The sequence below is a fragment of the Cololabis saira genome, chromosome 10 (genome assembly GCF_033807715.1).
Source record: "Cololabis saira isolate AMF1-May2022 chromosome 10, fColSai1.1, whole genome shotgun sequence".
In the NCBI taxonomy this organism is placed as follows: domain Eukaryota; kingdom Metazoa; phylum Chordata; class Actinopteri; order Beloniformes; family Belonidae; genus Cololabis; species Cololabis saira.
Genome location: NC_084596.1, coordinates 22,127,293 through 22,152,356, shown reverse-complemented (window position 1 = coordinate 22,152,356; position 25,064 = coordinate 22,127,293). Strand labels below are relative to the sequence as shown.

The window sequence follows — 25,064 nt, the reverse complement described above, 5'->3', positions numbered from 1 at the left end:
GACATAGCAGGTTCTCTGAAATGCATTAAGTTTTCTTCATTTTGTCTGCCCGTCATACCCCTTTGCCTTTTATTGCATCTCCAGAGTGAGAACTAATGTTACAGTGTGGAGTTGTACACTTCTGTCAGTGGATACACTTGTTCTCTTGTTATCCTGACAGATGGACAGAGTTTTGCAGAGAAGCAGGTTGAATAGCTACAGAGCAGTTCGAGTTCTGTCTGATTACTTGACATTTATCTAAGCGGCAAACTGATGCACACTGTTTTGCAGACATTCAACATGTACTACTTCGAGTCCAACAATGCCAACCTGTGGTTCATCAAGGAAAGTCAGTACATCAAGATCGATACTATTGCAGCAGACGAGAGTTTTACACAGGTATGGATACAAATGATGGCTATCTCTTAGGCAGTTTTTTCATATTGTATTATATATTGTACTTAATTTTTACTTTCAATTTTGTCTATATCATTTTATGGACGATCAATGGCAATCTCAAATTTATAAACAAAATGTTCCATATGTTTGGCATTTTATTTAATTTTCTCTCAAGATGATTAGGACTTGGACCCATTGACTCCATATTAAATTAACTAAGACATATGAAATATCTCTTGTTCACAGGTGGACGTTGGCGACCGTGTCATGAAGCTGAACACAGAGGTCCGAGACATCAGCAACCTGAGTAAAATGGGTTTTTACCTGGCCTTCCAGGACCTGGGTGCCTGCATTGCTCTGGTCTCCGTCCGAGTCTTTTACAAGAAGTGTCCGCTCACTGTGCTTAACTTGGCCCAGTTCTCCGACACGATAACAGGTGGGGACACGGCACTGGTTGAGGTCCGCGGCGAGTGTGTGAATAACTCCGAGAAGTTTGAGGATCCAAAGATGTACTGCAGTGCAGACGGAGGCTGGCTGGTTCCCATCGGGAGATGTGTGTGCAAACCGGGCTTCGAGGAGCACAAGGACGTCTGCCAACGTGAGTCGGTCGGGGTGCCTAGGCATGTGTGGGGTGGAGTTGTAATTTTGCAAATGTGCGTGTTTCTTAAGAAGAGCTGTTGTTGCACATTTTAATACGGCTCTTAACTGTATGTTAGTTCTACCTCAGATCTCATAAAGAATGACCTACTTTATGGGGGAAAAAAATAAAAAGCTCACAAAAGTATGAGAGAAAAACAAACTAGATTAACATGCACACCTTTGTGTGAGTTTACAGTTGGAGTGGCGATTTTTGCTATGAAACTGATGGTTGAAAGACAATAACTATTGATATTTGGATAATGGGTGTGTTTTGTCTGAGGAAATATCATCACACCCCAAACACTGCAACAGCAGCTCCTGCAGAGCCGAGGATTTGCTTTAAAGGGGACCTATTATGGCATCTAATACCTATTTTAAACAGGCCTTGAATGTGTTTAAAACAAGCTTTTGATTTTTTTTGCGAAATAAATTAGAAATTCAGCCTCTGAGCCATGTCTTTATCATCCCAGTCTCTAACCTCATTATCTATGAGGGATTCTGAGTGGGCGGGGCTATGATAATGAGGCACTGTGCTGATTGGCTGTCTGAATGCAGGGGAGGGCACAAAGAAAGAATGCAGACATTTCCCGACCGGCGGAGTTGTTGTTGTTGTTCCGGCCAGAGTTAGTTGTGGGTGTGGTTTCACGCATCGCTCCCGTCGTTACGTAACGACAGGAGCAGAATCTGAATGGCTCGTAGAAGCCACATCACACTGGATGGCTCATCCGGGCGGCTGTACAGACACTGCAGAATTTGGTTGCTTTCCTCCTTGTCTGAGTTGGCAGGCTGAGGGGAGACCACCTTATATATGTTAAAGCAAGAAAAAACGTGTTTTTCATAATAGCTCCCCTTTAAGGTATCGCCTCTTTTTATCCCTGTGTATGTTTGTCAGAGCTGAATATCTTATTTCCCCTTCTTGGAGAAGAGATGCATGAGTGTGTGTGAAACAGTGATCATTGAAGTGTGTTGTGTAGTAGAAGGAAGCAGGAAAGCTATGCCTCTGGAAGCAGATTATTGAGTTGTAAAACTCTCTGGATGGTTTCTGCAGGATAGGTGGGAGCTGCTTTGCTTTGTGTGCATGTGGGTGCGCGGATGCATATGAGTGAAGAAGCTGTATTATGCTCATGCTGTCACCTGTCCCCAAGGACGCACTTCCTCCCTGAAAGAAAATCGAATCATAGATATTCATCTCTGCAGACTTGAAATTGGTGTGCACAATGCAATTTCACTTGTTTTGGAGAAGCAGCCGCCGAGATGCTCAGAAAGCGCGGCAGTTGGGCCTTAGAGACTAGTGAATAAGAACAAACTGTGCTCTGCAGTTTGCAGACTGGTTATGTGCACAGATTGTGGCAGAACACTGGCTGCATCTCAATCACGAAACACAGGCCGCTGAGCTACATGTCTTTCGGTCTGCTGTTGCTATGACAGGTGATCTCGCTCACACGTTTTTGAAATGATTTTGCTGCAGACACTATGCTCATCTATTGCGAATGACAGTCCATGCATATATCGTACCTTTTCCCCTTAATACCCCATGGCGAAATAGGGCCCTGAACCAAATGTCTGATATGTTTATCCTTACAAAAAGTTACTTGAATCAGTAGCATTGAGACTTTTGTGTCATTCAACAATGACGTCAGTACGCTAATATCTGCCACTGGAAGTATTTTTAACTCAACTTCGCTCAAGCACCCTCTTGTTTTATTTTATTTTTTCTCTCAGTGTACTGGATTTAAAGTGCATTTTACTTGCCATCTCTTCACCTGCAGCAGTGCTCTCCTCTGAGCAGTGATTGATAAGATTTGAATTGTCAGCCATAGCAGAAATTCATGCGCTATTGTAGATGACAGAACAGAGGTCTAGTTTTTCTCCTCTGCTGACTTGAGTTAGCATGTGTGGCCAAATGTTCGCTCTGTCCTCAAAGCCTTGCAACAGCTTGCATCGGTGAAACCGTGGCATATATGTGTAACATTTGCATGTAAATGAAGGGTCTTATGACATCATGGGACCATATGCACACTGTAAGATCTGCATTAATGGAGATTCAGCCCTAAAAATGATGACTCATACTTTGGTTCCCCTTGATGCCCTCGATGCCCTATGCACGGTGCATCTCACTGTAGTGGCAGCATATAGGTTAGTGCTTCTCCTTCCTCTTATTATATGCATCTATGCACTCTGCGTAGAGGATGTAGCACTGTTGTCTCTACAATTGCACACAGTAAGCAAACGGGGGAAATTTCGAGGGTTGGTTGTCAAAGATGTTTAACACAGCGGGAAGCAGGAGATTGAACTCCCAGCCTTCCGGGAAAAGGCTGAAAACTGTATCTTTTAAGACACAACTGTCCATATATCACTTTCCCTGTATCGGAACTTTTAAAGTCAACCTGAGGCAGCAAATTGGTTAACCCCCTAATCTCCATGACCTCATCTGTGTGCGGCTTAAGTCTTACAACTCCAGGGAGAATAAATAACGCAATGTCAGAGCGTTTAACGAGCGAGCTTTAACACGGGAACAGTGCATATGCATGTGTATGTGTGTGCTTCAGTCGTGTGCAGAGAAAAGGAGTTTCTTATTGACAGCGTGAGGTCAGAGGTTAAGAAATATGTGCCCCTTATTTAATACATCAAGGTACGGCAAATGTAATAAGTAGCGCACATGAAGGAAAGACGGGTGCGCTGTGTCTTCATCACTGATTTCAGTTCACTTGAAAAAATATCTTAAGGTGTAATTATGCTGGAAACAAGCAAAAAGCATCTTTCAAGAGATTTTAATTCCTTTGCGGTGAGCGTCTTTACCGCAGGGATTGCTGTGCCACTTACTCAGTATTAGGGCAAATGTTTCCCGGCATCTTGGGACGGATTTGCATAGCAATGACATTTTCCTTTCATACAGCAGGAGAATTCGCCATCCCGTGCACGTCAGCCAAACAAATCTCATGTCTTTTTACTGTCTGTGAAATAATGCCAAATTTCCACCCTGGAAACCAGCTTGCGTTTGTATTTCAAATAACTTCAGTGCCTGTGCTACTTTGTCTGCACACGCCTATACTTCGCCTCTCTCCTTTGTCAGAATTCACTTTGCCAGCTTATGCAACCGGATTCATAATAAGCCTCATTTCAACAGGCAGATCTATAAAAGCCATGAAAGGGCACAGAGAAGTATGACAGGCCAGCACGCTGCACTTTAATGCGTCTCTGCGAGAACAAGGGCCGCGCTTTTAAAGAGTCCTCTCAGCTCTCTGCATCAACTCCTCACAAAAGGTTCCAACACCGACGTGATCTGAAGGTCTTCCACAGGGACAACATGTGCTGCTAATGCATTTTAATCATCCTCTCTCATTCTCTTTCGCTCAAAGAGATGAAGGGGTGAGCTGGTGGAGGGAAATACAAAAAGGACTGAAGGGCCCTTTGTAAAATCATCGCGCAGGTGACCAAGGCACTAAATGGACAGCGAGCTCTTGTTCTTTTTGTGGCTGCTTGTTGTGTCTACTATTTTATTTACTGTTTAGGTGCTTCCATACTCAAAGTTCTGTTCTATGGAAGCGGTGAGTCTTTTCACGTCCCTGTATCTTTCTCCTTCCACCTCTTTGTCTCCTACTCTGTTTGCCTCTCCCTCTGTTTCCTCTCCGTGTCTTCCTATCTGAGTGTGAAGCGCTAATGGAATCATTACTAGCCTCTCTGTGTTAGACAAACACCAGACACAACCTATTACAGCCTTTTTTTTCTTAATCTCTGGCTCTTTTCTCTTCCCTCCGTTATTTTCCTACCATGCTCTGGTGTCTGCTTCTATAATTAGACTGGTCTCTACGTCTCGCTCCCTGCAAGCTGCCCATTTTTCTCCTCACCCGTCACATTTGGCATTGTCTTCCTTTTTCACCTCACCATTTCTCTCGCTGTCCCCTTTCTCCACGCAGCCTTATCTCCTCCGTCTGCACTCGTTAAACATTTATAGATTATGGGTTCATCTTTCTCTTCTTGTCTTTTCCAATCCCAATGTTTCTTAATCCCTTTCGGCGATGTGAGTATAAATGTGTGCATGAGCTTCGAAGTCACCGGAAGTAGATTGAATCTGGTGAAACGGAAGTTGCTTCTATGGACAGGGAACATTTTTATTTTATTTATATAAGGGACAAGAATCAACAGACTCTTGCTTGTGAAACAACAAATGATGGGACTTGTGTTGCTCTTAATAGTAAGGGACAGAAACGAACGAAAATGATCATCTTTATAATTATGTAATTCCAAATGATCTTTTAATGGTGTTGGCATCACCGTATTAAATAAATTGCTTAAAGAAAATGAAATGAACTGTTATATTTCCATGCTAATCTACATGTGAAATCTGCCTTGAGATGATACAGAAGCCAAAAGTCTTTGGTTAAATCAATATTTTAAATGTCTATAAAAACACTGAACATTACTCATTCAGTGGTTTAAACATGTTTTTGCAGCTCTTTGAAACCAAAAAGAGCTAATCAGACTTGGCTTTTTGGCCCAAATAGTTTTCAGCACATAAGAGGTGGCTGGTTCCCTAGCAAAGAGTATTGTGGAAATGTTGACACAGTGATTTCATAGGGGGTGGGCCAGTGGGAGTGGGAGAGTCGGTTTGTACCAGTAGTCGACATCCATTGAACGAAACGAACATTATTGAAACAGAAGGACTTTCTTTAAGCTCCAGTTTGAGAGCAAAGAAGGGCACAACTAATGTGTTTGTGAGTTTTTGATGAAGTTGAATAGTGCAAAAGGCTCCAGACACATTAAACTACTGCATCTATCTAAAGTGGTTACAAAGACATAGGATCAATGAAATATCAGCTTTGCATTTGTCAGGAACAATAAGGAGAAAATGCTGATGTTTTACATTTAAGTTTGCTTCTTTTTTGCCTGCATGCTCCCACTTGTCTCTGCACTAAAGGCTTTGTTGCTCAGAGGGCCTTGGTTCCTCTGCTCAGTCACTTGAAATCATGCTCATCTGCTTCGTCACCACTGGAGTTTCATAATCTCTCTCTCTCTGACCCTCTTTCAGACACATACTCTCTTCCTCCCTGCCTCTCTGTCACATTCACACACTCCTGTCACTTCTCCTCCGTCTCTCTCTCAGCCCCGTGCTTGTGTAGCCTCCCGCCTCGCTCCTTCTCTTGCTTTCTTTTCTCTCTCTGTGTCTCTAGTGCATTCTGTTCTGGTGTTCCCTCTCTGTTTCGGTCTGCCACTGTTTCCTCCACCACCTCCATTTTCACCTCGTAATCCCTTGCCCTCTCCTGCTGTTTCTGTCTTTCACAGCTGGTAGGGAATGTAGTGAATACTCCTCTCAAACCCATCTTCCCTTAAGCCCTAGGGGTGCACGCTGAAGGGCAGGAGTGTGCACAAAGTGTGTGATTGCGTATGCATTTGCGGGGTATGTGTGTGTTTGAGTGCTGTGTCCTTACCCGTGTGCCTGACAGCAGCAATTACAGCCTCGGATGGCGGGGAGATAGACAAGACGGAGTAAAGATGGACAGACACCTGTCACCTCAACACAAGTTTTCTCGCTCTCATCTCCTCTTTTTCTTTCTTAGCATCCAAATATAATATGGGTCAGCATGACACGTCTGTCTGCCTGCATGTCTACCTGGCCCAAACTCTCCCTTTTCTTTTTTTCTCATCAGTCATTTGTCTCTTTGATGCAGGCAGCATGAAACAAGAACTTTGATTACAACAGGAACCTTTCAAGGCAACATCACTGACTCTGTGTAGCTCCCCTGCTGTTCTTTTGCTTCCTCAAAGTGGAAAACATTCATCAACAAGTCCTGTCTGCATGTGGTGTTGTATGACTGTTTTATCATATACAGTACACTCATTTAAAACTCTGGAATGCACATGCAGTGAAGCTACGCTTTGACTGTTCAATCATTGGCAAGGAATACTGATGATCAGCATTTTGAGGTGTACATTTATATCGCCTGCATATTTGAGTGTGCATTGTGCCCAGGCTCGTTGGAAATAAGGAAGCGCAACATAAACTAGATGTTATCAAGTGAAGAGAAAATCTGAAGTGCTCAGGGAATTGTTCAGAAAAAATCTTGAAGGTGCTCTTTGGTGTTGGGGAAAAAAAACAATATCTAGTCAAAAAAGGGAGTCCAAGGCACTCTTCTTGTGGAAAAATATTAAAAAGCCTTTATTGTTCTAGTATTGATAGACATATGTTAAATGATTTGGAATGATGTATTCTATTGACCATATGAGGGAGGGAAGGGGAGAGGGTGTGCTGTTGTTTTTTACTTTTATTTACTTTTTTTATTATTATTATTATTATTTATTTATTTTGGTTTAATTAATGTTATGAAAAGTTAAAAAAAGGGGGGAAATATTGATAATTATATTGTTATTGTAAATCTTATTTTTTTTTTTTTAATGCCCTCAATAAAGACATCTATACAAAAAAAAAAGCCTTTATTGAAACATGGCTAATACGTTTAAAAACATGGGAGCTCCCATGTTTTTAAACGTATTAGCCATGTTTCAATAAAGGCTTTTTAATATAAAGGCTTTTTAATATTTTTCCACAAGAAGAGTGCCTTGGACTTTTTTGACTAGATAAACTAGATGTTGTTCATAAACCAGAAGGTGTAGCCGGTAGGTGCACTCTACAGCAAGCAGAAAACACACACGTTATTTACATGAGATTAATTGGGTCCAAGTCACACACACAAAGCTCTGAAACAACAAAGCCTTTTCAAATACATGGTCAACCATAGTACGCGAGAGCTTCACAGAGACACGAGTGTACGATACACATTTGCTAACAGTAAACGAGTTCAGCAGGTGAAACACAAGGGTACAATTTCCCAATTACACATGCCCCTACCAAAGCAGCTCACCGCGGTGTGGCTAGCTGAAAGAGACTGAAGGGTAGAATGGGCTTTACAAAGTTTGAAGTCAACATGATTGCAGGATAGATGGAATAGCGCCCCTCCAATGGCATCTTCAGGGTACAGTATGGAGGCGTAGTGGAGAGCGGGTCTTTGAACTCAACCAATCAGGGATGTGGAACCACACAGCAGCATTTTCCTTCCTACAATAAATACAAAACTGGCAACACATGAGTCAAGTGCAGACTCAGGGCTCTAACAAATGTAACAACTGGTCAACAGTTTATAGATTCCTTTATGGTAGAGCCATTTTTTGGTTAGTTTCAAGGATTCTTTGCACAGTTTCCTCATTAATTACTTAATGCAACCCATGCTTCGCTTTGCTTTTATAAAATATATAAGCAGAAAGATTTTGTGAGAGAGTATCTCCATTCCAGGCTCCTAAAACTTTGGGTTTCTGGCCGGTTTACATTAGACTGATTTAACGTTGATCACAATCAAAAATTACATCTAAAGACACGTGGACATCCATTCATGAACAATAATTGCACTTGGTTTTGTGTAACAAGCCACATGACTTATTAATGTGATACCTGTTGTAGTTTGTGTACAGACTGAGGAGAAGAGCCTGCCATGGTGTCACAGGTCATCGTGTCCAAATGTTCCTTGTCAAGCTAAAGCCTTTGATCAAGACCAAAATCTTTACTCTCTGACTGTTCATTTCCACCAATGCTGCACAGAAGTAGCTGCTGCTAAAGATCCATTGTTAAATGTGTCCTTTAGGACATGGTGAGGTTAAAAAGAAAAAAAAAAAAAAGGAAATGGGAAAGAGACCTGTCAAGCAGCTTATAACAGGCAGCAATCAAAGGCCGCCTTCACAGCAGCTCAGTCAATCAGCCCGGGCTTTGATCGCAGCACAGCAGGAGACGAATTACTGTAAAAACTTTTGTTTTCTACAAGAAAAGTTCCCGTCTGTACAGAAGAATAAAAGTGACAGGATGCTGTGAGGGGGCTCCATGAAGTTTTTCTCTTAGATGTAATCAAAGGAATGCTGCATGCAAAAAAAAAAAAGAAATGTGACGCACACATTAACAAAATATACATATGCAACAAATAAATCTCATATCTAATTGGGGCTTTGCACTGTTTCTTAACAATGTTAATGATATATTTGAGTAGGTTCACATCTGCCAAAAAGACTAAACTGAAAGTTCAGTTGCAGTCTGTATGGGTTTATTGCTTCTACAGTGTGCGTTTGCACTTGTAAGTTTAGTGTGTGTGCAATAGGGAACAGCTGCGGCGGCGGGTGAAGTGAACATTTTTATGTTGATCGCATGCAGACTGAGTGTCAAAAGGCCCGTCCAGTAGCATCTTTACACACACACACACACACACACACACACACACACACACACACACACACACACACACACACACACACACACACACACACACACACACACACACACACACATACACACAAGCACATTTCTATTATTTCCTTGCTCTTTTCTTGGTGGCAGCTTGGGGAGCTTGAGAGCCTCAAGGTGTGGGTAGAAAGTGGTGGGCAGCTAACAGAGGGATTTAGACAGTATTCAACAGATTTATGTGTGTATACAATGTGTGTGTGTGTGTGTGTGTATACAACATGTGTGTGTGTCTGTGGGGTTGTGTACACCCTCCAAGCATCAGGGCATTAAGCTGTTGTATCAGGAAGCAGGGTGTTATTATGAGCCAGATGTACTTAAAGGACAAACTGATACATTGGCTGAGTGAAATCCAATCATCTGTCCTGCTCGTATGTGTGAGTGTGTATTTCTGCAGCCCTGCCTGTCAGATTTCACTTTGTGTTTATTGGTGTAATGAAAGCCTACCTTTTTCCCTTTCTCCCCATTTATTCATTGTTATCCCTTCCCTCACATGTCCCTTTTTAAACTCCATCCCTTTTCCCTCCTCGTCTTTCTCATCTCATCTCTTTTGTGTCTGAATAAATGACACAAAATCACAAAGGCTTACATGCTCTGTACACACAAAGTCCCCATCTACATACCCTCACAGCACTGACCCAGATAATGCCTATTCAGAGAGAATCTCCGAGCACAGCTACCCTGTCACCACGGCCGTTCACTTGTCACACAAAAGCCAAGCAGCCAAATGCCAACTTAGCGCTGCGGTGGTATTTGCATCATCGATGTGTTAGCCACAACCACACCTGAGGAGAAAAAGGTGGCCTTTGAGTTACTGGAGCTTGTGCATCTCATCTGAGTCTGGTGCAGCGGTTTGAGCTGTGTGAATAAACAGTAAAAGAAAAGAAGGAAAGCAGGCCAAGGACTGAGGAACTGTTAATGCATGTTTCAGCTCCTCGGGCCTTATATAGCTCTATTCCCTACAGACAGAAGCAGTAAGAGAGAAGTGAGGTGTGGAGTGGAGAGTAGTATCTCATTTTGGTACAGTGCCCATTAATTGGCTGCGTTACATACGCCGCTGACTACCAGTTAGGGATAAATATCTGGGCTCTCACGGGAAAGTTAATCATTTTCACATTTCTGTATCATTATATCGGTTTTGAGATTTCTCCATTTTTCTTTTCTTGTCTGTGCAAGGAGGGAGCAGAAGCGGTGTTCAGGCAGTCAGTGGGTTTACTGAGCAGGAAACCCAGCAACAGGAAGGCAGCCATTGACCCTTTCCCCCCCTCCCTCCTTCTCTTCCTCGTTTATGGATGGCTTCCAGATGTACGATCAGCCTGTCAGCCTGATTGGGCCGGGGCTTTTTGCTCGGCTACAATGAACAGATGTTACCATGGTCAAAGTCCAATTTGTCGCTGCTTTTGTATATATATTGCAGCTGCATCTTTGTTCTGAGGCCAAGAGGAACTACTCCCTACTACTACTCAAATTCGAAGGGCTTTTTAGCAGCAATGTAGCCAGAACAAAACATAAACGTACCCAGAACCTGGTGACAGGCATGACAAATTCATTTTGAAGATATTTTTGTGTAGACCAGCTGCTGTGCCTACTGCTGAAGGTATCGGTGGGAGATTTCTGCTATACCTGTAGTGTATGAAGCATCACTTGTAAAAGTAGTAAGACATGTTTACTGGTGATGATTTTCCTCAAGGGAGAGGTGTCAGGCAACGGGACTGCAGGAGGTGAAAGCAGCAGGTGCAAGCCAGCGCTCTGACACAACGGGAACAAAGTTATTGGACTTTAGCCTGCTGAATTTTTCCAGTTTATCAGTTGGAACAGAAGCTTTAAAACCATTCGTGGGGTTTTAACTCACAGATCTTACACACATCATATTAATATTGCCCAAACCTCTACAGTTTGTAAGATTGAGACTTTCACTGTTTCCTCCTTTCCTTTTTTTGATAGTTATAAGTAGTCATCTATATTACTTTTTTTTATTTTAAAGATGGTACATGTCAAACAGGCAGGCAGGCTTCGAAACTGGTGTATTAACAAACTTATCTCTCTCCCAACTCATCACATATTAATTTGGGTTCGGAGAAAATGGTCACTTTTGGACCTGCAGAGTTTCCTGAGACTGTCCGTGACTCACTCAGGACTCATTGTCAGAATCAGAATCAGAATCAGAATCAGAATCAGAATCAGAAAAGGGTTTATTGCAAAGTTTTCACATGAGGAATTTGTTTTGGGGATTGGTGCAACACAATACAAATATAAAAACAAATATATAAGAGATAAAATAAAATTAAATGTATAAACAATAAAAAGTATAAACAGTAAAATAAAATGTAGACCGGAAATGTACAAAATGAGGTTTTAAAGTGCCGGGTGAGTCTGTCATGCTTATATTGAAACATGTGTGGAAACATTTGCATAAAAGCCTGCATTTTATTATCTTCTTTAAGGCTAAAGCTTTTCTAACACAAAATACGTTGTTTTAAAACCTGAACAAGAACATTACATTTGTAATAAAATAGTTAAAGTGATAGAGTTAGAGAAGAAAAAACAACCAAAAATCTGGGGTTTCTAAAGTTGGACTTGTTTCATGTTTTGGAGTTACTCCCCTCTACCTCCTTCTGCGGTCAGTGATTTGTGTTGATGATAAACGTGTAGTGCAAAATGATGTCTTCCTGCTGGCATTCATTACTGCCACAGTCGCTGGATGAGTTACTGCTGTCAGAGAGGTAACGAGAGGTTGTAGAACTGCTCAGTGTAGACCAGAAAGTGACTCTACAGGTATGAAAAAGTTATTAAATGCTTTATTTGAGAACTAATAGACTTAGTGACACCTAAACAAACACACACAGGGATTTTGTGAGCGAGGAATGGGGAGGGGACAAGGTGCATTTCAGTTTTTTCCTCAAGGACACGTTGACAAATTTAATCAGATTTCTCATTTAAGGATGACTACTTCACCTCCTCAGTTACGGCCATCAAGTAAATACAATCTAATTAAATCCATCTCATGCCAATCTGCTTGCTTTTGATGTTTTTAATCAAAGTGAAAATGAATGAGAAGAAACTAGTCGCATGATGAAAAAAGATGTCACGGCTTAGAAATTCTGTCTTCGCAGTTGCTTTTGCGCAGCTGCCCCGCTAGTCCAAGATGGGCATCATTTAAGGACTTAGAGTCGCTTATCTTTTAAGGCGTCTTCATAAGTACAATTGTTCCGATAATATTTCTTTAAATGACAAACCTCTGCAGGTCATAGGTCATTTTTTTTTTTTTAAAGCACAAAGAGGGCTATGCAGCAATGCTCCAGAAACGGGACTCTGTTGAGTGACACTTGACTTTCCTGCAGGCTGAATGGCCGGGATCTCAAAGAGCTCTGTGTGGAGAGCTGTTGTTGATGAAAAATGTTATTAAATCTTTTGTGACACTGAATGAGACAGGAGCTGTCTTTTGTCAATGTCTGCTGCTTTATCGTTACTAAACGCTGCCAAGAGGTTAAGTGTTCATCATGTTTGTTAGAATATTATGATTTTAATCTGAATTAGATTTGTTTTTTGCCTCTATGTATTTTATTCCTTAAACAGCTGTATGGATACATTCTTTTTTTTTAACACTATATTTATTGACATTTTTTCCAATTATTACAACAATACAGTTATCTGTAAATAAAATGTACAATAAAAATAAAAAAACAATGAAAGAAAAAAAACACAAGCATAGCAGACAAAGATACAGAGACAAAACAACAACATAAAAAAACATTACGCACAAAACTCAAAACAAAACAAAAACAAAAACAAAAACAGAATCCCCCCTACATCATCATTCAACAGAATCATCCAGTACAGGTCCCGACGGATTACTCCTCATAAAGCGCATGAACTGTCCCCAGATTTCCCAAAAGTCATCAGATTTCCCTTTCATGGCATATGTCAGTTTCTCTAATGCAAGACAATTTGAGAGTTCTTTGTACCATTGCTTTATGTCTGGTTTGTTTGGGTTCTTCCAAAACAATGCTATCGAATGTTTCGCCTGGAGAAGAGAATAAGTTATCATACTCTTCTTTCTACTGTTTATTTTTAAGTTATCAGGAAATATACCTAAAATACACAATTGTGGACAAATAGGAATATCTTCTGAGATAATCTGGGATAAGTTACAAATGACTTCTTTCCAAAACTTTGCGATCTCTGGGCATTGCCATAAGCAGTGATATAATGTACCCCTCTCCACGTTACACTTTACACATTGGTCCGGTATATTAGGATCAAAACGATTAAGTAGAGAGGGAGTAATATACGTTCGCATAAGCCACTTGTACTGTAATAATTTGTACCTGGTATTGATCGTCTGCGTTTGGGCTTTGTAGCAAGCCCTCTCCCAAACTTCAGCACTTATGTCTATATTCAGATCGTTACACCAGGCCAATCTGTATGGATACATTCTTGACCAGAACTGGGACAGACAGACGAGCTTAAGCCCAAACAAGAACAGAGTCTTTTTTTTCTGTTTTTTTCTTTTCAAAAGTATTTGTCCACTGCAAATAATTTAAATTGGCTGGTTAACCACCATGTAGGATGTGAGGTCATCCTCTGCAGCGCGTCCTTCTATCAATCCAGATTCAGGTTCCAGATTCTGGATCATATTTTGAGGCAGCACAACAATAAAGCACCGCTTGGAGACACATGCAATAACTTCATGTTGCTTAATAAATATTCATATTTTGGCTGCCATACAGCAGGAGGTCTTCAGGCCGTGAACTGTCAGGGTTTCACATGGAGAGTGAGCTATTGCTCAGAGAGTCATACTGAATCTTGACTGTAACATTGCTGTTGAACATCAGACTTGAACGAGGAAGAAAACATACCAGACAGGTGTTCATGCTTTTGTTCTTTTTGCATTGGCTGTGTTTACTGGGAAACAAGAATATGCCTCTAACTTGACGGCGCCTCTGTGAGAGTTTGTGTGCGACTGACGCTGAGAAAGAAGCAGGGAGCTCTCGGTTCCTACTCTCCCTGAGAGGATGAATTATTGAGAGTGATGAACTGAAAATAACGTGGGTGAAGAAAGGAAGTGCACGGCTCCTCCTACACACACTTCACCGGTCACGGGGCCGGCTGATGTTGGCACGTTTATGGTCTGCGTGTATCTGAGTGTGTATGTGGCGATGGCGGGGTATACGAGAATGACGGTTTAATCGTGCGTCTGCTGGTTTGAGCTCTGAATGTGTGCTATGTTTTTGTTGGTATGTAAGGCTGCGTTCATGAAAAGGAGACAGTGTATCCTATTTCTGCACTTTTATCTTGATAGCAGCACAGACAGAAGAATAAGTTATTCAGACTGTGAAGCAAACTCCCAGCAGACCTCCACAGGCCTGTCACGTTCTCTCCCTCTTTTTCTTCTTCTTCCTTTCTCTGCCCGTCCCTCATCCATGATCCCTTTCATACAGACCCACACACACATGCACCTGGCATCCATTTAATCTGTTTTTAGACTGCAGGATAATCAAGTTCAGAATTAGCGAGCCATCAGCTTGGGTTACCACTAGAAAAGTGTGTGTCCATGTCGGTGTGTGTTTGCTGTAATTGCTCTGAAACTGAGCTTCCTCTCTTTCCCTGTGATTTTTTTTCTTTCTTTTTTCCGGAGGGGCTTGTGTATGTGTGCGTGCCTGTCAGCGAGAGAGTAAATATTTGTGCAGGAGCTCTGGAGAAGGTCAGGGTCAAAGTATGACAGACAGCCCACTGGGAAATAAAGACACGCATACAAAAGCAGACTCACACACACACACACACACACACACACACACACACACACACACACACACACACACACACACACACACACACACACACAATATGAGTCAACTTGAGACGGAGAGAGGGGAAAAAAAACATTTAGGAAGGACACTGAGAAAACATACATAAATGGACAGCAGGGAAAGCATAGTGATGACAATTATAAAACAAACAAGAGAGAAAGAAGGAGAAAAGACGGATATAAAGTGAATTAGTTGGAAGGAAGGACCTCATAGTTCTCCTTGGCCGCTCTCAGTAATTGGCTGGTGTCCAGAGGACAGAGAGTAGATCAGAAAGCAGGCTGAGAGTACCCATGTGTTTCATGTAGTGGACATCACAGGCCGTTTCGTATCTGGTCTGACCCCGCGTGTACGCACGCGCACAAATGGTCAGAAAACTCATACGACTTACTAAACACAATAAAGGTCAGTCCTGAAGTTTCAGCCAGACGTGTCCATGTCATCAAAGCTCCCGTCCCGCATCTAGTCCTCACACACGTCTGACGTCGCCATTAAAATATAATTGATGTTACACATCATAGACCATAAAAAAAATCTCCATCAACACGTTTCTCATGTGTTATCGGGGCTGGAGGAAAAGTATATCTTGATCAATTTTTTGCAGGATAAGTGTAATTTCTTTTTCTGAACAGTTTTTAAAATGAAGATATATCATTTTAGTGTGTTTGTTACTAAAACTGTCCATAAAGAAGAGGTAGGTAGGCAAAAAGGTAGAAAAGAGAGAGTAATGACCGTTAGTGTTTGTGCAGGATTAGTTGTCACTGTGAACGTTTCGGTTCTAAAGGGTTCTGTGAAGTGCAGTATTTTGTTGGTCTCAACAGGGAACGTTATCATCCTATTCAACCCACGACTCCACATGAAAAACAGCAGTCAACACACTCTACTCAAGTACCTACTCAATGTACAGAAAGTCTTATTACACTGAAACACACACACATATTGCTTCCATTTATCCATGAGGGAAAAAGCTGACGATGCATATATGCTTTGAGCTCATCGAGTCAGATGATGTCCTGCTGCTTTTAAACAACAGTCTGTCCTTAGGAGGTGCTGACATGTCACTGTGGGGGTGGGGGGGGTCTATTAACTGGGATGATGCGTTCATGTTGTGGAGCACCGTCACATGTCCATCGATTCCCCTACATGTGAAGGCAGCTGTACAAAGTTCATCTAGTGTGATGTCGGTGTGACCAGAAGCATGTTTCACGGGCATGTACACATGAACACAAACACACTTGAACACACACACAGATGCGACCCCAGTGGCCGCGAAAAACGTCAGACTCAATCTTGTTAGATTTCTCCACTGATGCTTGATGTATCAATTTTTAAGTAGCTTGACTCAACGAACGCCTGCATGTACACACACACACACACACACACACACACGGACACACGGACACACGGACACACACACAGCTCTGTGCTGTGGCACTTGAGGGGTACTCGAAGGCTTCCATCTTGAAAGCCTGTTGCTATAGTGACCATTATGGAGCTCATCTCCCGTGGGCCAACAAGCTTTATACAACTTCACTCTCTCACAACCAAATACAAGCATACACACACACACACACACACACACACACACACACACACACACACACACACACACACACACACACACACACACACACACACACACACACACACACACACACACACACACACACACAAACAACCAAACTATATCCCCCACCCATCCACAAACACACATCCACTTCTTCTCTTCCTGCTCTTTTGGCAAAGTCGGCAGGGAGCCAGAGTTGACTTGGACCGAATGCAAACGACAGCAAGAGAACGGACCAGTTAGGTGTTGAGCTAATAACAACATTTCAGAGAGAAGTGGGGGAAAGTGTCTTGGTTCAAAAAACACGTGGCTGTTCTGATTTTCACTTCCACGCAGAGCTGCCTGCTTGAATGTTTTTGCACTGACACTTACAAAGTGTGAGCTAGCAGGTTTAAGATTCTGCGTGTATGTTTTTCCTTCTAAATCTACGCAGGCCCAGGTGAACACTATAGCTGGATGTATTTTCTTAATGATTTCTGGCAAGTCCTGCTGTGTTTCTTCAGCCATTCTGGTCACCAAACGCGTTTTCACCAGAGACACGGTGGAGAGGTTTAGAAGCATCCCAGAAGCGATTGTTGGCTCGTTTTAATGGAGCAATATGTTTCATACATTTGAACCATGTATGAAGAAAGGTCCACCCGCAGAGGCAGCACTCTCAAGCACTACTCGACTGAAATGTTTCCAGTGAGACCCAAGCGAAACCATTGCAGAACTGGTCCACAGTGCTTTTGCTCCCTGTGGGATGGGAAAGTCAGCAGCTTTTGTCATTCACTAAACATCACTTAAGCATGGTGTTGTAACTACTATTGACAAATGCAGTAGCCTCTACATGCTGACGCAGCTGAGGGGGTCACTGATGCAACACACTGGAGTCATCCGAGTAAATGGCATCGACTGAAACATTACATACTTTTATTTTCTGTATGCTAATTTCTTTCCTTAGCGCAAACGTCATGAGCACTTCCATAGTTATACATGACACCGAAAATATGATTCAAATTAAATATAAGACTTGCATGTATTATATTCATTTCCCAAAGAGGTTAAACTCCTCAGAAAGGTGAAAACCATTGATCCAATTAATGACAAGTAGTACATGCTTCCTGTTAGATAGGTGAGTATATGTGATCCATCGGGTTAATGCACCAATGCTTTTATATTTTTTTTCTAGAGTTTGCTTCTTTTTTTTTTCTTCTGTCGCCCAATGTGGAGTTAATTAAAATATTGATGACATTTTTACTTCTTGTTTGCATTCTATTGATTTGTTGGAGTAAATGCTGCACATTATTGTGACATTTACTGTTATAGATATTTAGCGAGGCGCATGCAACATGAAATGGGTCTCTGAAAAGAGCTGCCAGCGGCTGATGTGTGCTGTGTGAGCCAGAATTAGCGAGATGTCAGACACAAACCAAAACAGAGATATTCTAAAAGGTCAGATAAAGATCATTTCTGCGTTCATTATCCGTTTCATTCCTTCGACTGAAGATAAATCTGTACACATTATGATAGTGTTTCCCCGTGTTTTGGGAAACTACACCGTTTAGACATGTAGTAATACAGCTTATGAAAGGTTAATGGAAATATTTGCTGGCTCGTGAGGAGTCGAGCATAATAGAAATGGAATCCAGTCAGGTCGTGTGTGTGTGTGTGTGTGTGTGTGTGTGTGTGTGTGTGTGTGTGTGTGTGTGTGTGTGTGTGTGTGTGTGTGTGTGTGTGTGTGTGTGTGTGTGTGTGTGTGTGTGGTATTTTCCCAGAGGAAGCAGCTGGCCTGCTCCCATCCCAATCAGTGCATGGTGACTGAGTGTGTGTCTCGAGGAGCAGTACCATATCATATCTAAAAGCTATCGATTGCCATAAATATACTGACTCTCTCTGGTGACCAGATGAATAATTAATAGGACACTAGACCTGATGCCGTTATTTATTTCTCTCGGAAAAACTGACATTGTAAACTTTGCAAACGCTCCCTACGTACAGTTGTATCAACATAATACAAATATAGAGCTGTTTCATAGTCCTACATAGGTTTTTAAACTTAACTTTTGCTCTCAAGTGTGTCTGCTTCGTGTATCTAAGTGTGTGTATCTTACTGCTTCTGTCCCTTTGTCCCTTTTTCATATTTATGGTAAATCATTAATCATAAGGGAGCCCAGTAAAGTAACACATCCCACAGGGCAGGCGCTGGGAAAGAAGGCAAGAAAACCAGGAGAAGCGAGGGGAAGGGAGACTTGGAGGCAGAGAGTTGGACTGAAAAGCCCGAGTGAGTGAGAGGTGGAAAAGCAGAGCAGGAAACAGCAGATCAGGACAAGCATCCTCCAAGCCACCACACATGGAGAAAATGTTTGATCGAGCAGTTGTACAGATGCCAGGCCTGGCATGGGGCGCCCTGTCTGTCCTCTACCACCGGGGTCCTTTGTGCCTTCCTGGCCAGCCAGCCAGAACCCTCCGGACGCTATAGCTCTGGAGTAAAGCTGCTTTTCCCCCCTGCTCCCACAGCCCGGCCAACGAACACACACACGCACAGTCACCAGCAAAGCATACAGGCACCCCATACCTTAGGAGCTGACAGGAAGAAGGAAGGAGCAGAAACCCCTTGAGAATGATCACTCCCTTGCCTTTCCTTTTCTCCCTTCTTATTTTCTTTCTCCTTCTTTAACACCTACACAGACACAACCTCTTCTCGATGTTCTCTCAGGCCTTTTGGGGATTGTACTAGTGGACCTATGATGAATGATTTGCCTAAAAATACTGTCCGTATGAAAGCAAGTACAGCGTCCAGGTGGGGAACTTCCTCCCGCAGTGAGAAACCACATTACTTTTATGCCACTTTTCCATTTTGGTGCTGTTGGGTTAACAGCAGCGTTGAATCTCTGCGCCTGCATGCGACTGCAGGTGTAGGTGTGTATTGTGATAATATACAGCTTTTCTGGGACAAGTGACTTGAAGCTTGATTAAACTGGTGACCTTCACCAGCAGCACAAGCAATCAGCAGGCGAACACACGCATTCACACACCTGCTGCATACTTAACACGCTCTTGGCACACAGACATGCAATCATGGAGAAATCTGTCAGAGACACACAAACACATATACACACATGCACATGCGCTTATATATAGCACATCTATCAAACTGCGTGTGAGATACCCTCATTTCACTTACATAGGGTTTTGTAGAAAAGGTGTGCCTGCATGGGAATACAAGGCTTATGAATCTATAAATAAATACATGTGTAATCTCGGTTTAGATCACCAAAGGGAAAGTCAGGAATTCCACTTTACTGCCTCGGATGGAAATGGGAAATCATTCAAGTCCCCGGCCTATTTTAGCAGGCTGCTCCCATTGAGTGGAATCATGATTTTCCCTCCCCAGTTTTACGACTCCATAACAACTAATATGCAACCACTGAAACCGCAGTATCAACAGCAATGTTATGTTATTGTGACTATTAGTGTGACTTTGGCTGTGTATTTTTGTATTTCTTCTTCTGGAAGCCTGAAGATGTGCTTATATAACGCTAATGGCAGCTGATCTGTCATTGCGTGGTGTTATTTTACTGTACCAACCTTTGGTACCAGCCTTTAGTCTGATGTAAAGCCTGACCTGATGTCAAAATGCATTAAATCAGACTTTGTTTTTCTGCTTTTTGCCATGGGTGCTGCACAGAACATTGCGTTGTCTTCTGAATATCTTTCACTCCTTTGTTTGTTTAAATTTTTATCTTTCTTTCATGGGGATTCTCTGTTCTCCCTTATACCCCACTTCATTTTGGCACAAACTTAAAGAATAATTCTAGCTCATTTAAATTCAGTCTGAGTATAATAAATTTTAATTATTGAAATTTGACTTATCACTTCTATTAAAGATAACATTGTGTTTATTCGCCACTGCTCTCATGTATGATAGAGCCAAGTCTTCAGAGCATAGAGTTGGCATTGTACAGTTTTGCAAATCATTGATAAGTTTAATCTTAATGTTACAAAAATCAAAAGAGCCCTGCCTCACCATCAGCGTATCACATACTGAACCAAGGCCTCAGGCAGGAATTTAAGAAAAGTTTGTCTGACATCACAGCGGAAGCATAGACAACTACGCTGAAATAAGGTATGTTAAAGTATAGTTTGAGTCAAGATCTTAAACTGACGTCTTGTTTAGGTGTGCTGGCATCGGCTCCACCTCCTTCGGGCCCATCCACCTCATTTAACAATCTGCCTTTTTCAGTAAAGGTTGGTAGAGCTGTTGGTTCGTTGATATGGAGATAAAACAGTCTCAATATTCACAAATGCACTGGACTATTTACAAATGCAGAGAACTAAATTCACAGGACAACATTCACAAACGCACAGGTGTTGTTTCACAGGTGCGTAGGACAAGATTCACATATGTATTTCTGATGCACACACAAATATAACATGATTTACAAACGGTTGATGGTCTGTGGACTTCGCTGCTCTTGTATGTGAATTTTTGAGACTCTCCTGACTTGCCTCAACCCAAAAATTTATTTTTTTAAACATGGAAAAATCTGCAACCAATCAGATATCTTCTTGGTTTCAGCCAATCATAAGAACACTCCCCATGTGGGGGACAATTTACTTACAATTTGTTCACATTAAGCCATTCAAACCGCGCTATATGCAGGAATTTAACATATTTGGCTACTTAATCCCCTCGTTATGAGAAGTTGTTTAATTATTAATCTCAACCACTTGTAAAACGTAAATTGTCCTGTGCATTTGTGAATATCGAGACTGTTCAGATCCATACATTTAAGGCCTCTGTGATCGAATGATTGCTCATATCTCTCATGTAAATATGCCTCATGACTGTTTTTACAGAAACGACTTACATGTGTTCCGAGAGCTCAGCATTTGCTTCAATGGGAGCAATGTTATAGTAACTGAGAGAAATGACAGCCAACTCTACAAAATACGGACTTTAAGGCTTTAAACTAGAATTATTCTTTCAATGCGTTTCTGTCAAAGAGGGAACAACTAAAACCACTGCATGCACACCAGCAGCAGATTAAACAAGAGACTGTTTTACACTAAATCTCATAGTTTGTCTTTTCGCCTTTACCATAGATACCATAAAACCCAGCAAAGAACATTTACAATAATACAAACAAGATTTAATTGGGCAGTTACATAAAGTTATTATTTCCACCACATGTATTATTTAAGATTTGATGCTTTAAACTGTGGCAGCCATGGCAACAAAGCAAAAACACTTATATTTACTTGTAGAAACATACAGTCTGTATAATGGGTTTTTGCAAAGGGGCATCATCTAATTCTTCTTTCCTCGTACTAGCATGCCGACTGGGAACCTACAAAGCTTCGACCACAGAGCCCTACTGCGCCAAATGTCCCCCTCACAGCTCGTCACCGCAGGAACAAGCCGTCGAGTGCATTTGTGAGAAAGGTTTCTACCGCGCTGAGACCGACCCACGCTCCATGTCCTGCACACGTGAGTTACATAAACATGGAGGAAAAGTTCACTCACATGCTCATCTTTTCAGTCATCTTAGTCATCACACTCTCTGTGATCACGATACTGAAATATCAGCGCCTGGGCGTTCATATCTTTATGTAATAAAATGAACTGAATCCCATTTCATTTGATGAGGTTATAATGTCCTATAAGAATTGACACTGCACGGCGGCTTTTCCATTATTCACTTCTTCAATATGCCCTTGTTTCCGCACACTTTCCTTCGGCCCCGCTGATGTTCACTTACACACTGACACTGATATAGATAATAGTCTTGTAGAAATCTGACAGTGTTTCTAATTCTTTATCTGGCTCACTCATTCCTTAAACAACATGTAGCCAGAGGGATTGGCCCACATGCTTGTTGAAATAGACCGAGGAGAAGAAAAACTATAAGGAGGGAAGATGGAATGGTGACTAGGGAGAAGAAAAGGTGGATTTGTGTGTGGGGGTGGGAAAAGTCAGTGGCTTGGAGAAGCATGGAGAAATATATACACACACAAGTGTGCACGCACACACCCAAACCCTTTATCAGGTTATGGTAGATTACACTCATTAATCGTTGTAGCAGGTGAGATGTGACAGGTGTTATCAGCTGGAAATGAGTAACGGTTTGTTCAAATATGTATGGGTGCACACGCACGCACACGCGCACGCACGCACACGCGCACGCACACGCGCACGGGCTCGTTCTCCAGAATGCTGAAGAGCACTGAGGAGAAAAAAAATGAGAAAATAAGAAATAGAGGTGGAATAGTTCATCTTGGAGACATGACACTTCAGATCTATGCAAAGAATAGAACGGTGGAGGAAGTAGCGGTCTATTAGAGTCGAATAATCTAGGTGTCATAGAAGGCTGATCAGTGACTGTGGTGCTGATGGACAGTTCGGTGTTGCTGAGGGGAAGTGGGAGGCTGGAGAAAAGAGACGGAATTAGCAGCAAATCCATTTGAGAGATTTATGGTGGACAGGTTCAATTATACCCAGCATGGCCTCCGTCCCCTGTGAACGGTTGGCTTCCGCCCCCCACACCTCAACGACACTTGCCGCTGGAAGGACTAATCAGGAAAGTCCCAATCTCTGGTGGTGGCCCCCTGCAGCTCACTGCTTTTTCAAGGCCTGATGACATGTCAAGTGAAATGGGCATCTTACTTGCTGTGACCAGCATGGTGGGTGATTTCCATGTGAGCAGGTCCCATGAATGGTGCGCCACAGCATAGATCTCGTAATTACTATCTAGGTTTTTATGATTTAAACCATAGGTTAGACAAAATAATATAAGATTCAGTTCACTTTAAGATCAAAATGAACAGATGAAAAGTAGTTAGGTGAATTATTTAATTTATTACTTTTCTCATTTGTCCAGGGTAAGATGTAAAACTATGAAGTGTGAATGTCAGGTACATTTACACTGCAGCTCATTAAGGCATGGGGCTGAATAAGGCTCTGGCATTTTGTCCACCAACAAATGTCTCCCTGCATTTGTTTATCTTCCCTGCGGTGACAAAACATCTTCCTTCAACTACTGCATAGTGTTTTTGTTTACAGGCTCTCAGAATTATCTACCTATGATTCATCAGTTCAAATCAGTTTCTTTGTATATCATCGATTTACAAGAAAAGTCAACTCAGGGAACTTTACAGAGAAAGGTATAACTTTTTAAACAACTCTAATTAAATACAGGAAAATTATTTCCAATTAAAATCCAATTTTATTTTAATTAAGTTCTGCTAATTTGATCTAATTTATAATCATTTTCATTCTATCTTAATGCAAGTTATTATAATTGTTTTTATAGCATTTCAATTATTTAAAATTAAAGCTACTTGGTCAAGTTTTATTTAAGTCAGAGCAAGAAAAAAAAAATAATCATGTTGTTTTTAATGTGAAACACAGCGGAAAAATGTATGAGTTACTTCTCCCGCCAAACACGAATGATCGATAAAAGTACGAAAAACTCCCAAGTTTCTAAACCAGGGTTGGAAAATCAGAGGAAAGTGTTGGTCTTTTTTCTGAAACCCTGGAGGCCTTTCTGCTGAGGACGCTGTGAAACAGCAATGAGCTCACATGACCTGCAGCAACGATGCAAACAGAGCAGTTTAATTTGGTTAAATTAAACTGCTGACATGTGAAATCACAAATGCACACTGTAAATACTGAATATTTAAGGAAGGTATGTCCTTTGAAACCTCTAAATTTGCTTTACTCGGACAAAAGTTTAGGGAAACATAGTCATTAGTCATATTTTACTATGAGAAAACATTTTCTATATTTCCACAATCTAGGAAAGCTCAAGAGATGGGAAATCTGAGCGCCCCATGACATAAATATTGATAAAAGTATAAACAGGGTTACAAGGGTTTCTGAGCAAGCAGTATGAGAAATAATCGGCCAAAACAGGACACTGGATTTCTTATATCACATTTCATTGTTTTAAGAAGCTCAATGATATATTCTTGTTAACAGACATACAGATGTTGGTAGGATATATGGAATATACTCTCGGATAACATATACTGCTCAGGTGTAGTTGTTTTGTCTAAGATTTCTTATAATATTAACCACCTTTAATCTTGACTATATTTGACTCATGGAAACAATTCCCTGCACAGGTTTTATAGCGGAAAGTCCACTCACTATTAAAATCCAAGGTGCAGGTGTCCGGAGTCTCGGTTGACTTCTCACAATAAAAATAAAGTCCTCTCTTCAGTCTGGCATACGCTCTTTAACATCATACGAAATCTCTTCACAAATTGATTTAAATGTGGAAGTGTAATATGATATATCATTCTCGTACAGTCACATTTACAATCCGCCAGGCTCGTTTAATCTCCGTCCATTCCAAAGCTACTCATTAATCGAGCACTAAGTGTCCACTCCATGGCTGGGTTCAATTAA

At 41.6% G+C, this 25,064-nt stretch overlaps 1 protein-coding gene across 2 annotated transcripts in view; it reads left to right on the top strand.

Annotated features, from left to right (window-relative positions):
• Positions 1-25,064, top strand: part of epha4b (eph receptor A4b) — an 89,441-nt gene that overhangs the window by 26,066 nt on the left and 38,311 nt on the right. For both annotated transcript variants that reach the window (XM_061732034.1, XM_061732033.1), the window contains exons 4-6: positions 271-378; positions 625-976; positions 21,987-22,142. In XM_061732034.1, coding sequence (XP_061588018.1) covers positions 271-378; positions 625-976; positions 21,987-22,142 — 616 coding nt within the window. The remainder of the gene's footprint in view (positions 1-270; positions 379-624; positions 977-21,986; positions 22,143-25,064) is intronic.